Consider the following 12,919-nt stretch of genomic DNA (forward strand, 5'->3'; position numbering starts at 1 on the left):
AGCATTTTGGTTTTTCTCTCTCATCTGCCGATATTAAAGGAAGAATTACTTCCCCTCCTTTTGCATCTGAAAGCAGGAAATGTTCATTTCTCTTCTCACCCATCATTAGCTCAGTCTTTGAACAAACAATGAGAAGAAAGAAGTATCATTTGTGAGGTACTGAAAACATAAAGTAAGAAAAAAAGATCGAGACCTGGCTTTCAAGAAGCTAACAGACCAACCGGAGAACAGTTACGAGTGGATGGAATTAAGTGACACTCGGTGATGAACCAGGCGAAGGGTTCAGAATGGCATTCAAGCCACACTTGGGGTGGAGACGTATTTGCATGGAGTAGGGGAAGGAGAGCAGGAATGACTGCCTAGAGAAATGGGAGACACTAAAGTTGAAATTTTCAAAGGTGAATACAGTCATTTCAGTGAACATAAATGGCAGGCCAACCGAAACGATAATGGGGTACGAAAAACCTGGTGCTTCTCATTGAAAAAATGATTAACACGGTTAAGAATGAGGCCGAGCTAACCCAGAGCAGCAACTTTAGGCGTTTACCTCTAAGGTCAGTTCATCAGGCGCCCGAGCAGTGTACCTCTTGATCACATGGGCTGCACCGACAGCAGGCGTGTTGATGGACGATTCTTCATGGACTAGAAGGTGATTGCCCTTGTTATCAATCTACAACAAAAACAAGTGCTATGAGATGGTTAAAGACATGAGACTTGCCAAAGTTTCTCTGACATTCCATTTGACTTAGGGAGACTATAACCCAAAGAATCTTTTAAAGAAAGGGTATTATCATTTACTGAATACTTAATGTATGATAGTCATGGTGCTATTCATATGACATTATGATTTAATTTAATCCTCATCACTCCAAAAGATTCTAATCATCATTCTCCTTAAAGACGAAGATGCTAAAGCTAAACGAGGTCATGTAACTTGCAACAGATTAAATCATTTGTCCAAGATCACACAGACAATAGTGAAAGAGCCAAGATCTCAATACAAGCTGACGTGGCTCTAAGTTCTGCAATCTTTCTACTTTCCATCCTGCCTTCCAGTTTCCAATGGGAAAAAAAATAATGTAACTTAAGAAAAAATATCTAACATATTTACTGGATATTGTATCACCCAAGACTTCTTTTTTTTCTATTTTGTTTATTTATTCTGCTTTTTAGATTCTCCATGTAAGGGAATTCATGTATTTGTCTTTCTCTGCCTGAGTTATTTCACATGCCATAATAATTCTAGGTTCATCCATGTTGTCACAAATGGCAAGATTTTGTTCTTTTTATGGCTCAGTAACATTCCACTGTATACATACCATTCGACTAGCGATGGATCCCTAAGTTGCTTCCAAATCTTGGCTATTATAAATAATGCTGTAATGAACATAAGGGTGCACATATCTTTTCCAATTTGTGTTAGGAATTTCGAGGTCACACTTTTAATTTAATTGCAAAGTCCTATTTTTAATTTTCCAAGGCACCTCCATACCGTTTTCCATAGTGGCTGCAGGAATGTAAAATTCTATCAACAGTGCACAAGGGGTTCCCTTTTCTCAACGTCCTTGCCAACACTTGTTGTTTCTTGATTTATTTATGATCGCCATGCTCACAGGTGTGAGGTGATATCTCATGGTTTTAATTTGCCATTTCCCTAATGATTAGGAATGCTGAGCATCTTTTCATATGTCTACTGGCCATTGTCTGTCTTTAGAGAAATGTCTATTCAGGTCCTCTGCCCATTTTTTAATTAGGGCGGTTTTTTTGTATGTGTTGTTTTCTTTTGGGGGAGGGTTAACTTGTAGAATTCCTGATATATTTTGGATGTATTGTGTTGTGTGGTAAGCAAATATATTCTTGCCACTCAGTGGGTTGTCTTTTCACTTTGTTGATTACTTCCTTCCCTGTGCAAAACTTTTTAGTTTGATATAGACCCATTTGTTTTTTCTATCGTTTCCCTCACATAACCAAAAACATATTGCTAAGAGCAATGACAAAAATGTTCACTGCCTATGTTTTCTTCTATGAGTTTTATGGTTTTAGGTCTTACATTTAAGTATTTAATCCATTTGAGTTTATTCTTCCATATGGTGTAAGAAAGACATCCTTTCTTCCTTTCTTTCCTTCCTTCCCTTCCCTCCTTCCCTCCTTCCTTCCTTCCTTTCTTTCTTTCTTTCTTTCTTTCTTTCTTTCTTTCTTTCTTTTTTTGCATGTATCTATCCAGTTTTCCCTGTACCATTTATTGAAGAGACTGTCTTTACCCCATTGTATATTCTTGCCTCCTTTGTCATGGATTAGTTGACCACACAGACATGGGTTTATTTCCAGGACCTCTATTTCATTCCACTGATCTATGTATCTCTCTTTATACCAGTAATAATGCCGTTTTTATTATGATGGCCTTGTAGTATAATTTGATGTCAGGTAGAGTATTATCTCCAACTTTGTTATTCTTTCTCAATGTTGCTTTCGCTATCCCAGGTCTTTCTGGTTCCATATAAGTTTTAGGGTTATTTTTTCTAATTCTATGGACAGTGCCATTGGTATTTTGAGAGGGATTGCATTGAATCTATAGATTGCTTTGGGTAGTGTGGACATTTTAACAATGGTAATTCTTCCTATCCATGAGCATAGTATGTGCTTCCAAATATTTGCATCTTCTTGAATTTCTTTCTTCGATGTCTTAGGCACTGATACCCTGGGCTAGGGAGTCCAGTGTAAGGCGGGGACCACTGCTCCTAGGGGGAGACCTGCACAGCTGAGATATCCCTCCCAGTTCTTAAATGCCACACCCAGGTGCGGACTTGCCTGTTCTACATCTCCACCCTTCCCACCAGTCTCAATATGGCTTCTTTTAGATATCCTTAGTTATGGAAATTCTTTCCAGCTAGTCTTCAAGTGGTTCTCAAGGATGGCTGTTCTAGAATTCAGCTGTCATTCTTGTGGCCATGTGAGAAGGTGAGCACAGAGTTTTCCAGAAGGCACTCGAGACTTCTTCTTAAATCAGATCCTTTAAAAGGTTAGTTGTCGCTTGTTCATAAATAACTGGAAAATATTCTCAATTACTAAGTCAACTGAAAATAGATACACACCTTTCTAAATGTATACATTAATATATTAAGCACCAAAATAGTATTAAAATAAGTTGCCTGGATTAGCAAAGAAAGATTTCAGATGAAAAATATCTAATGTGTCACATCTATATCCTTCTAGAAGATAGAACAGACACCATTTCTTTGATTCCTAAAATTTAAATAGCTATCAAACTTAAACTATTATTAGATTTCTTACGTAGATACTTTAAAAATAAACCTTAATAAGAGGTGAATTAGATAATACCTCCATCCAAGTAAGGGCAGGCCCACAGTTGATCTTGTTGCCGGCGATAGCTGAAAGGCGGGACAGGTAAGCCATAAGCATCTGAGTGACGGACTGAAAGGAAAGAGAAGATTCCGTGGTCACTCAGATACTACTCTCTGCCAGAGGAAATGCTGCAAATTGGTTGTTTTGAGGGAAAAGGCAACTCTACAGATTTCTTGGCATTTCCATAGTTACAGAGGATTCTTCCCAGAGAAACAGTTCCATGAGCTGGAACTACAGGCACATACATAGTAATTCTCTGTATTGCACAGAACTTTGGCTTTTAACCCCTCATCATCAGGGGACAGACTATTTTATAGCTACTAATTTTACTGCTTTTTCTTTCTACTTTTGTGTTGAAAATGTAAACGATGATAGCAGAGACAGACTAGGCCCCTGCCCGGCTTCTCCCAGCTACTCTGAAACTCTTTCTCTGTTATATCCCAGCTACGGCAGGACAGCCATGTTCATACATGGTCCTACACCGAGGTCCAGCCGATTGGTCCAGGAATGTGACACCACACGAACAGGCCTAGCAAGAGTGACTGTAGGCATCAGGAATTAGGATACAAAATTTCAGCTCAGTCTGGCTGCTGTCTTCGCTTAGACAAAAACCTGGGACCCACTGGTGGTGACCATGTTCTGAGACAGTATGAGAGAGAAAAATGTAGCACAAAGAGATGGGAATGGGGATGGAAAGACGCCCAGGTTTTCTATGACACGAAGGAACCGGTGGATCTAAGACGTTCCCGAGGCTCTGCTGTAGGGCCAGTTCCCACATGACTGATGATGTTGCTACCTTACCTCCATCCTTAACACGTGAAGCGCCCTGTCAGGCACCGGTGACTGACACTATACTCTCCGTCCCGAAGACAAAACAGGCTGGACGCTTAACGTGTTAACTGCCTTGGAATTAATTACGGAATTGAAATGGCTTCCCCTCAGGACTTGGATGAGGTTTGGTACTGTTTCCAAGCATCCACTGCAGCCGCTGAGGAGTCCAATGCTGATCCAATTCTTGTTCTTTTGAGAACATCTGTGTTTTGCTTTCTAGGAGCTTTTCTGGTTTTCTCTTTGTTTTGGCATTTTCCAGTTCCACTACATGTTTCTAGAAGTGTGTCTTTCCCCTCATTGTATCAGCACTTAACGGGACCATTTAATCTGAAAACATGCCTTTTTTAGCTGTAGGGGATTTTCTTATATTAATTTTTAGTTACTCCCGACGAGAGGGAAGTAGGGACTTCTCCATCTAGTCTCCATGGTTTCAGACTATTCTCTTACATTTTATTCCTTTTGGGCTGTGTTCTCATAAAGTTTGATCTGTCAGCTCACTAATTCTCTCTTCATCTGTGTCAATGTTGTGTGTAGTTCAGCTATTCAGGCTTGTTATTACTAAAATTAATTTAAATGACTGTATGTTCATTTCTAAGTTCTCTATTTTATTTTTATCAAATTCTTCTCTCATTCCATGAATGTGATTGCTTCCCTTTCTCCCTGAGTGTAATAATCGTGCTCCTCAGAGCCCGCTGTTTGCCCCTCTCAGTTATGTTGTTTACAGTCATGCACCTCTTAACTGACGGGGACATGTTCTGAGAAATGCATCCTTAGGCGATTTCATCATGGAGTGCACTGACACAAGCCTAGACGGTACAGCCTATGGCTCTTAGGCTACAAACCTGCACAGCATGCTGTGTACAAAACAATGTGAGATTAAATCAAGCCCGAGAGAAAATGATGCAATCAAGAGACACAATAAATATGAGATGAGTGAAGCTGCTGCCGGATGACACAGCATAATGTTTTATAGCAAACTTTTCTTTTAAGTAAAAAGAGTTCACTATAAAACAACAATAAAAAGCATATTATGATAAACACATAAACCAGCAACATGTTTATCATTAAGTATTATGTACTGTACATAATTGTACGTGCTATACTTTTACTTTTATTTTTTTTTGTATGCCTTTTTATTGATTTCAGAAAGAGGAAGGGAGAGGGAGAAAGACAGAAACATCAATGATGAGAGAGAATCATTGATCAGCTGCTTCTTGCACACCCCCGACTGGGGATGGAGCCTACAACCCGGGCATGTGCCCTGACCAGGAATCGAACTGTGACCTGCCAGCTGGGCATGTAGGTGCTATACTTTTATGTGACGGGCAGCACAGTAGGTTTGTTCACACCTGTATCGCCACAAACACTTGAGTAATGCATTGCACTCTGATGTTATGACAGCTATGTCGCTAGGCCATAGAAAATTTCAGCTCCATTATAATCTTATGGGACCTCTGTCACATATGCTGTCCATTGTTGACCATCTGTTATCATGCAGCGCATAATGTAATGCTATTTTTACCTATAAGATTTCTAGTTTATCTGTCTTCTTGTCCATGTATTTTATGCTATATTTTTTGCCCTCATAAGTCTTACCCCATGTACTTTCAAACATTCCTCACAATTTTTTATTTCTGATGTCATAAAAAAAATCTCTTCCCTTTAAAAATATTTCTTTCACTCTTTTATATTTTCACTAGGAATACTTGGCAGGTGTGCAGCTGGATGCAAAGAGATAGCCGGCCATCCAAACTAAGCAAACAGGATTGTTTTAATATGCATTTATTTGATTATTGCTAAAGTCAATTTCTTTCCATATTTTTGCTTCCATGTTTTATCTTCTCTTTGGAGAATAGTCTACTCATTTATATAGTACAATCTGAGGTTGTTTGTTTGTTTGTTATAAAATTATACATTGAATCTACTTTACTAAACTTCTTACCCAGCATTGCTAATTTTTCATTCGTGAAACAATTAAATAATCTCAGGAATCATCCTGAGTGTTCAATCTAAGCTTTTATTTAGTATGCAAGCAAAAATGTCTGCTAATTTAGGCGGAGTAATTACCTCTGGACTGTCCTTCAGGGCATCGGAACGGGGAAGCTCTGAGAGCTGGGAGAACCTTCGGTCATAAATACAGAGATGAAGATGCTTGTCAAGTACTCGAAAATCTTCGTAACTTCTTTTGACAATCCAACTTTTGCCCTATTGGTAAGAAAAAAAGGCTCCTATAATTAGTCTCTATTATGAACCAAACCTTATTCTAAAATGGTATTTCATTCAGAGGATTTTAAATTTAATAATGGAAAGCTTCTATTAACTTGATAATAAGTAGTTAAACTCCAAAACAACGTAGTGAGTTACATGACAAGATCAAGAATAAGGCCAAGCTATTCCCTTTTACCAATGCTTTTCAACACTGTACTGTAATTACTAGCTAATGCAGTAAGGCAAGAAAATAAAAGATACAAATTGGGAAGGAAAAAAATAAAACTGCCTTTGTACACATTATGGCATGATTGTCTAGGTAAAATATGCAAAACAAAATTGACAAAAGAACTCCCGAAATAAGTGATTATAGTAAAACAGTAAAATTCAAGGAACTATACAAAAGCCAATTGCTTTCATATATACCAGCAATGAGTAAGTGGAATTTTAAATTAAAAACACAATATCGTTTATATAAGCATCTCCCTCAAAATGAAATACTTAGGTATAAATCTAACAGAAAGTGTCCATATAAGATCTATATGAGGAAAACTTCAAAACTCTAGTGAAAGAAATCGAAGATAAATAAATGGAGAGATAGACCATTTTCATGGATAGAAAGACTCAATAATGTCAAGTTATCAGCTCTTTACAACTTGATCTATACATTCACAATGCTATTGAAATCAAAATGCCAGCAAGTTATTTTTGTGGGTGTTGACAAACTGATTCTAAATTTTATCTGAAGAGGCAAAAGACCAGAATAGCTAACAGGATGTTGAAGCAAAGCTAGAGGACTGACACTATCCTACTTCAGGATTTTCTGTAAAGTGTGATATTGATAAAGGAATAGACAAACACAATGGAACAAAATAGGCAGCCCAGAAACAGACCCACCTAAACATAGTCAACTGATCTTTGACAAAGGACCAAGGTCATGCAATGGAGAAAAGACAGTCTTTTAAACAAATGGTGCTGCAACAATTGGACATCCAATCACAAATGAATATAGACATAGACTTGACACCTATCACAAAAACTAACTCAAAATGGATCACAGACCTTAGTGTAAAATGCAAAATAATAAAACTCGTGGAAGGTAACATAGAAGAAAATATAGATGACCTTGGGTTTGGTGATGACTCTTCAGATACAATATCAAAGGCACAATCCATAGAAAAAAGAATTGATAAGCTAGACCTCACTGAAATTAGTATTTCCCACTCTGTCAAAGGCACTGTCAAAAAAAATAATAAAAAGACAAGCCACAGATTTGGAGAAAATACTCACAAAAGACATACCCGGTAAGTATCCAAAATATTGAAAGAACTCTTAAAAATCAAAGATAAGAAAACAAACAACTGATTCAAAAATGAGTCAAAGACCTTTACAGACATTTCACCAAAAAGATAAACAAGTGACAAATAAGCATATGAAGAGTTGCTCCGCACCACGTCATCAGAGAAATGCAGATGAAAACAAGGACACACCACTGTACACGTATCGGAATGACAAAAATCCAGAGCACTGATAACACCGAAGCCGGCCAGCATGTGAAGCAACAGGGACTTTCTTTCATTGCTGAAATGGCATAGCCACTTTGGAAGACAGCTTGTCATTTTCTTACAAAATTAAACATATTCCCATCATCAGGTCCAACAACTGCACTCCTTGGTGTTTACCTAAACGAGCTGAAAAGTTATGTCCTGTCCACACAAAAAACCTGTGAATGAGTATTTATAGCAGCTTTAATTATAATTGCCAAAACTTGGAAGCGATGGTCAGCTGGTGAAAGGATAAACAAACTGTGGTACATCCACACAATGGGATGTTATTCAGCAATAAAAAGAAGTAAGCTATGAAGCTATGAAAAAATAAATAAATAAAGGAAACTTAAAATGCATGCTACTAAGCAAAAGAAGCCAACCCGAAAAAGCTACATTTTGTGTGATCCCAACCATTGGACACTCTGGAAAAGTCAAAACTATGGAGACAATAAAAAGATCAGTGGTTACCAAGAGTTCCTGGGAAGTGAGAGATGAACAGGCGGAGCACAGATGATTGTTAGGGGAGAGAAACTATTGTGTGTGACACTGTAAGGGTGGATCCACGTCATTATAAATGGATGCAAACCCATAGGATGTACAGCACCCTGAGTGAGCTCTTGATGACAATGGTATGTCAAGGCAGGTTCATCGGTTGTAACAAATGTACCACGTTGGCAGGGAATGTCCATAGTGGAGGAGGCTGTGCCTATGTGCAAACGAGGGGTATGAGGGAAACCTGTACTTTCCACTCACTTTTGCTGGGAACCTAAAACGGCTCCACAAAATAAAGTTCATTAATTTTTAAAAGGTAATCCTGTTCTCTGTCATCTAAGCAGTCTTGTTCACAGAAATAAATATCAACCACCAACCACATGAACGCCGTAACCTTCACAGTCTCAGCAAGTAAATGATGGAGATTGGGGTTGGGTAGAGGAGGGCAAAGCGTGGGAAATGGGAGACAGCTATAATACTGTCAACAATATATATAAATATATTTAAAAAAATAAAAACTGGGAAGGAACTAGACCCAGCTAGTGCTCAATGGGAAGAGTTAGGGGCTGATGGAAGCTCAGTGCCCTGGGCAGGAAGAAAGTAGTGTCTCCTGGGAACTGGGTGAAGCTCGTGAGACCCAGCAGAGGAGAGAAAGCTGTCAAGACATGATGGAGAAGAGACAGGCAAGTCCAAGGGTGCAAGGTCCTCCCAGGCCTTGCCAAGCAGTGGTTTCAGTTTGTAAATACAGTGAAAACCTATTGTAGCGCTTTAATCACTGAAGGAACACATTTCAATGTACACTTTACATCATTTCGGCAGTTTAGTGGGTTACATTCGATTCCAGGGCGCAAACACGCATGCTATCACAATGGCTCAGCAAGAGGGAGTGGCTTGTGCTGGCTTGGTAATATGAGAGAGAGAGAGAGAGAGAGAGAGAGAGAGAGAGAGAGAGAGAGAGGAATTCTAGATAGATCTGCTGTTCTTTCTGCGAGGCACAGTCTTCACCCATGTCCTGGGAAGTCTCTTTATCATGGGAAATTTATCTGGGGAAAAACTGTGCTATGAATCATATCTTCCACTGTATGATGAAGTTCAGGGCGACGAGAGAGACCTGCTTTAAATCTCAGCCTGGCCGTGTCCTGGCTACAGGACGTCACACAGGTTACCTAACACCTGTGAGCAGCAGCTTACTCATCTCATCGGGGCCTGGGAACAGCACCACCTACATGGCACAGAAGAGGTGTGAGGTTTAAATCAGGAGGTTTGCATCAGCCTGTACATTGTGTGAATACAGATGCTCTGCAAATGTCCACATGCAAACCCCGCCCCCTTAGGAACCACATTTTCTAAATGAACCCAGTGGAGGAAATATTTAATGCCGAGGAATACATTTCTAATGGTGGAATTTCAAGCATCAACATACAGGAGGTATTTTGAGGTAGGAAAGCATTCCCCTAAAACCAACTGTTTACCTCAACAACTAGGGCATAACGAAGCCTTCATATTACTGTAAACATTTATGAAAAATTGGATCTTCAGAAAAATAAACTATTATATTGATGAATTCTGGTTAAAATACAGAAGTAGTTAATACAATCCAGCTTCAGCATGAAGCATTACTTTCAACCATAAGGCTGACTGAGAGACAATAAAATACACAGTATTTTATGAAGCAACACTTATGCTTACAGTAACAAAACTACTTACAGAAGGGAAAGATCAGAACAGGATTTTCATTAGAGCACACGTCAGGATAAATTCTTGCAACAGCTAGGTTTAAAATTGCCATTTTAATATTAACCTTTAAAGGCTGATGTTTGCTTACTTGCCAAAGAATAAAACAGTAGACTACAGAATGCTTTTAAGACTCACTACCACTAACATCTCACTTATAAATGCTTCATTTTTTGTAGTGGGCTCAATATAATTAGTGGCAGGGTTTATCTAGTTTGGTCTTTTTTTATTATTATTAAATTTTCAACATTTGGGACAATAAAAGTTTATCTTATATCTACCCTAACATATACCTGAATTTACTAAGATTTTTAGAATTTTTCATTGGTTTCAAACTACAAACATGTTTCCTAAAAAGTGAGTAAAATGCAAAGAAAAAATTAGTATGATTTTCAGAAAACAAAACAAAAAAACAACGTTTTTCCATTCAGATAAACATCATGATACAAACTGGAAAAGCATTGCTTCATCCACATTAGCTAACTTGTTTTTCTACCTAACACTTTATTTCCTTCGAGAATAGAATAAAAAGGTAAGAAAGGAAATACCTGAGCCTATGTTGGTTAAGGCAACTTATTCTAAATAATAATTCGTACAAGAGGGAGGGGAATGAGGGCTCAGGCAAGACATTAAACATCAATTCTTCAAGGCATCCAGGAGAGCAGTTTAATCCGTGGTTACCACTCAGCTGAGACACACCAACCTGGATAACTGAGGTTGTATGACAGTATCTGCTCTATTGCATGGCCCCTGCCATGCCAGCTGTTAAATAGTTTTACAGTCACTCAGTCTACATAGCCTCTCGGCCTGGGACGAAACCCAGTCAGCCTCACCTCTGCTCAGAGGCTCTTCATTTGAAAGTTGCACTTCATGTTCTCTCTGTAAGTGTCTTTATTCATATATGTGTGCTACCCACGCCCTGTCCACTTAAGTCATTCAAGGAAACCTAGATGGCCAGTTTGGGTCCCTTTTATTAATATTTGGGATAGGCTCACAAAGTTCCCAGTAGCCACCCAGGTACAGATCATATTAGGAAATGGTGAAGGAATAGGGGGGGAAAACCCACTAGACTGAGGTTTAAATCTTGGTCTTTCTCTTTAAGTAACAATTGTGAGTCTTGTAAAATGGAAACCAGACTATTAACCTCACAGGTTGTTGTAAGAATTAAATGACAGACTACATGTCAGAATATCTGATGACTACACACAGGCGCCCCAAAATGCCCACTGACTCTGGACCAATTCACCAGACGAGCACAGTTTATATTTCTAGGTTCACAATTTTAAAAGAAATTAAGACTTTAGAGGGCAGAGGCAAAGGCACGGTTAGAAGGTTTGAAGATAAGACCTAAAGGAAGCAGTTATCACTTGACTTATAGGAAGGGAAAAGATCACTATTTAATTGGCCATTATTTTTAAGATCAAAGAACAAGGGAAGAGAGTGGGTTAAGATGAAGGAGCAAGGGTTTTGGTTAAATAAAAAGAATTTCAAGAGCACATTATTAAAATGAGAAATTAGCAAAGATAGGAAACGTGCATAAATAGCCTCTGAGATGGACAGATCCCATCAGCGGTGATGAGCTTATCTTACCTGAAGACTATGCAACCCCCCCACGTCTGCTGTTACCAGTGAATTCCAAGGAGATGCAGGAGAAACTGGCAAGCGGAGAACTGAAGTCCTTAGCAGCTCCTGCTAAGATTCCCTACAGCTTAGAAAAGCCACTTCAGGCATTTGGGCCTCAATTCCCTCATTTGCAAAATTAGAGGGTTTGATTGTGAGTCTCTCTTAGTTATTAAAAAAGTAGGATTCTCGTTTAATATGGTTTGTGGCTGAGCTGCATGGCAAGAATACAGGAGGTGAGCCATGGGCAGGCAGCAATGACTACTTACGCCGAGGCAGAGCAGTGTGGTGGCATTATTGCAATGCAGTAAATTACTGCTTTGATGTAATAAACAGCATACCAAGGAGTCTAAAATTTTCTAAGCAGTTTGACAAGATGTTCACTACTAGGAAACAGCCTACCTATCTAGGTCACTACTCATGGAAGCATAATCAAATAACAATTATACATGCTACTGTATGGTATCAAAATACCACAGATAACTTTTGAAGGTCATTTTTGAAAGCCAGCACAGGTATTACTGACACTGTGTTTTGCTTATGAGAGTAAAAAATATTTGCCTTGTCAGAACATGTGGAAATTAATAGTGAGGAAAAAAAAGATGCTGAAAAGTGCTAGGCTATAGAGCAGGGGTGGGCAAACTTTTTGACTCGAGGGCCACAATGGGTTCTTAAACTGGACCGGAGGGCCGGAACAAAAGCATGGATGGAGTGTTTGTGTGAACTAATATAAATTCAAAGTAAACATCATTACATAAAAGGGTACGGTCTTTTTTTTCAATAGTTTTATTCATTTCAAACGGGCCGGATCCGGCCCGCGGGTCGTAGTTTGCCCACGGCTGCTATAGAGGGATTAATGAATTCACTATGACATGTCAACCAGGTACTCTAGATAAAGAAGGTATGTTTTTATCATAGATACAGATTAGATATAGATATAGATAAATATAGATATAGATATAGATATCAGAGAGGAAGGGAGAGGGAGAGAGAGAGAGAAAAATCAATGATGAGAGAAAATCATTGATCAGCTGCCTCCCGCACACCCCACACTGGGGATCAAGCCTGCATGCAACCGGGCATGTGCCCTGACCGGGAATTGAACCGTGACCTCCTAGTTCATA

At 38.9% G+C, this 12,919-nt stretch overlaps 1 protein-coding gene across 1 annotated transcript in view; it reads right to left on the reverse strand.

Moving 5' to 3' along the window:
- The window catches only part of ARHGAP32 (Rho GTPase activating protein 32), a 104,523-nt gene that overhangs the window by 52,688 nt on the left and 38,916 nt on the right, over window positions 1–12,919 (reverse strand). Inside the window, exons 7-9 of the mRNA XM_081113980.1 lie at window positions 6,262–6,399; window positions 3,340–3,432; window positions 548–670 (exon numbers count right to left, since the gene is read on the reverse strand). Coding sequence (XP_080970106.1) covers window positions 548–670; window positions 3,340–3,432; window positions 6,262–6,399 — 354 coding nt within the window. The remainder of the gene's footprint in view (window positions 1–547; window positions 671–3,339; window positions 3,433–6,261; window positions 6,400–12,919) is intronic.

This window comes from Myotis nattereri, assembly GCF_964212035.1.
Source record: "Myotis nattereri genome assembly, chromosome: 19".
In the NCBI taxonomy this organism is placed as follows: Eukaryota; Metazoa; Chordata; class Mammalia; order Chiroptera; family Vespertilionidae; genus Myotis; species Myotis nattereri.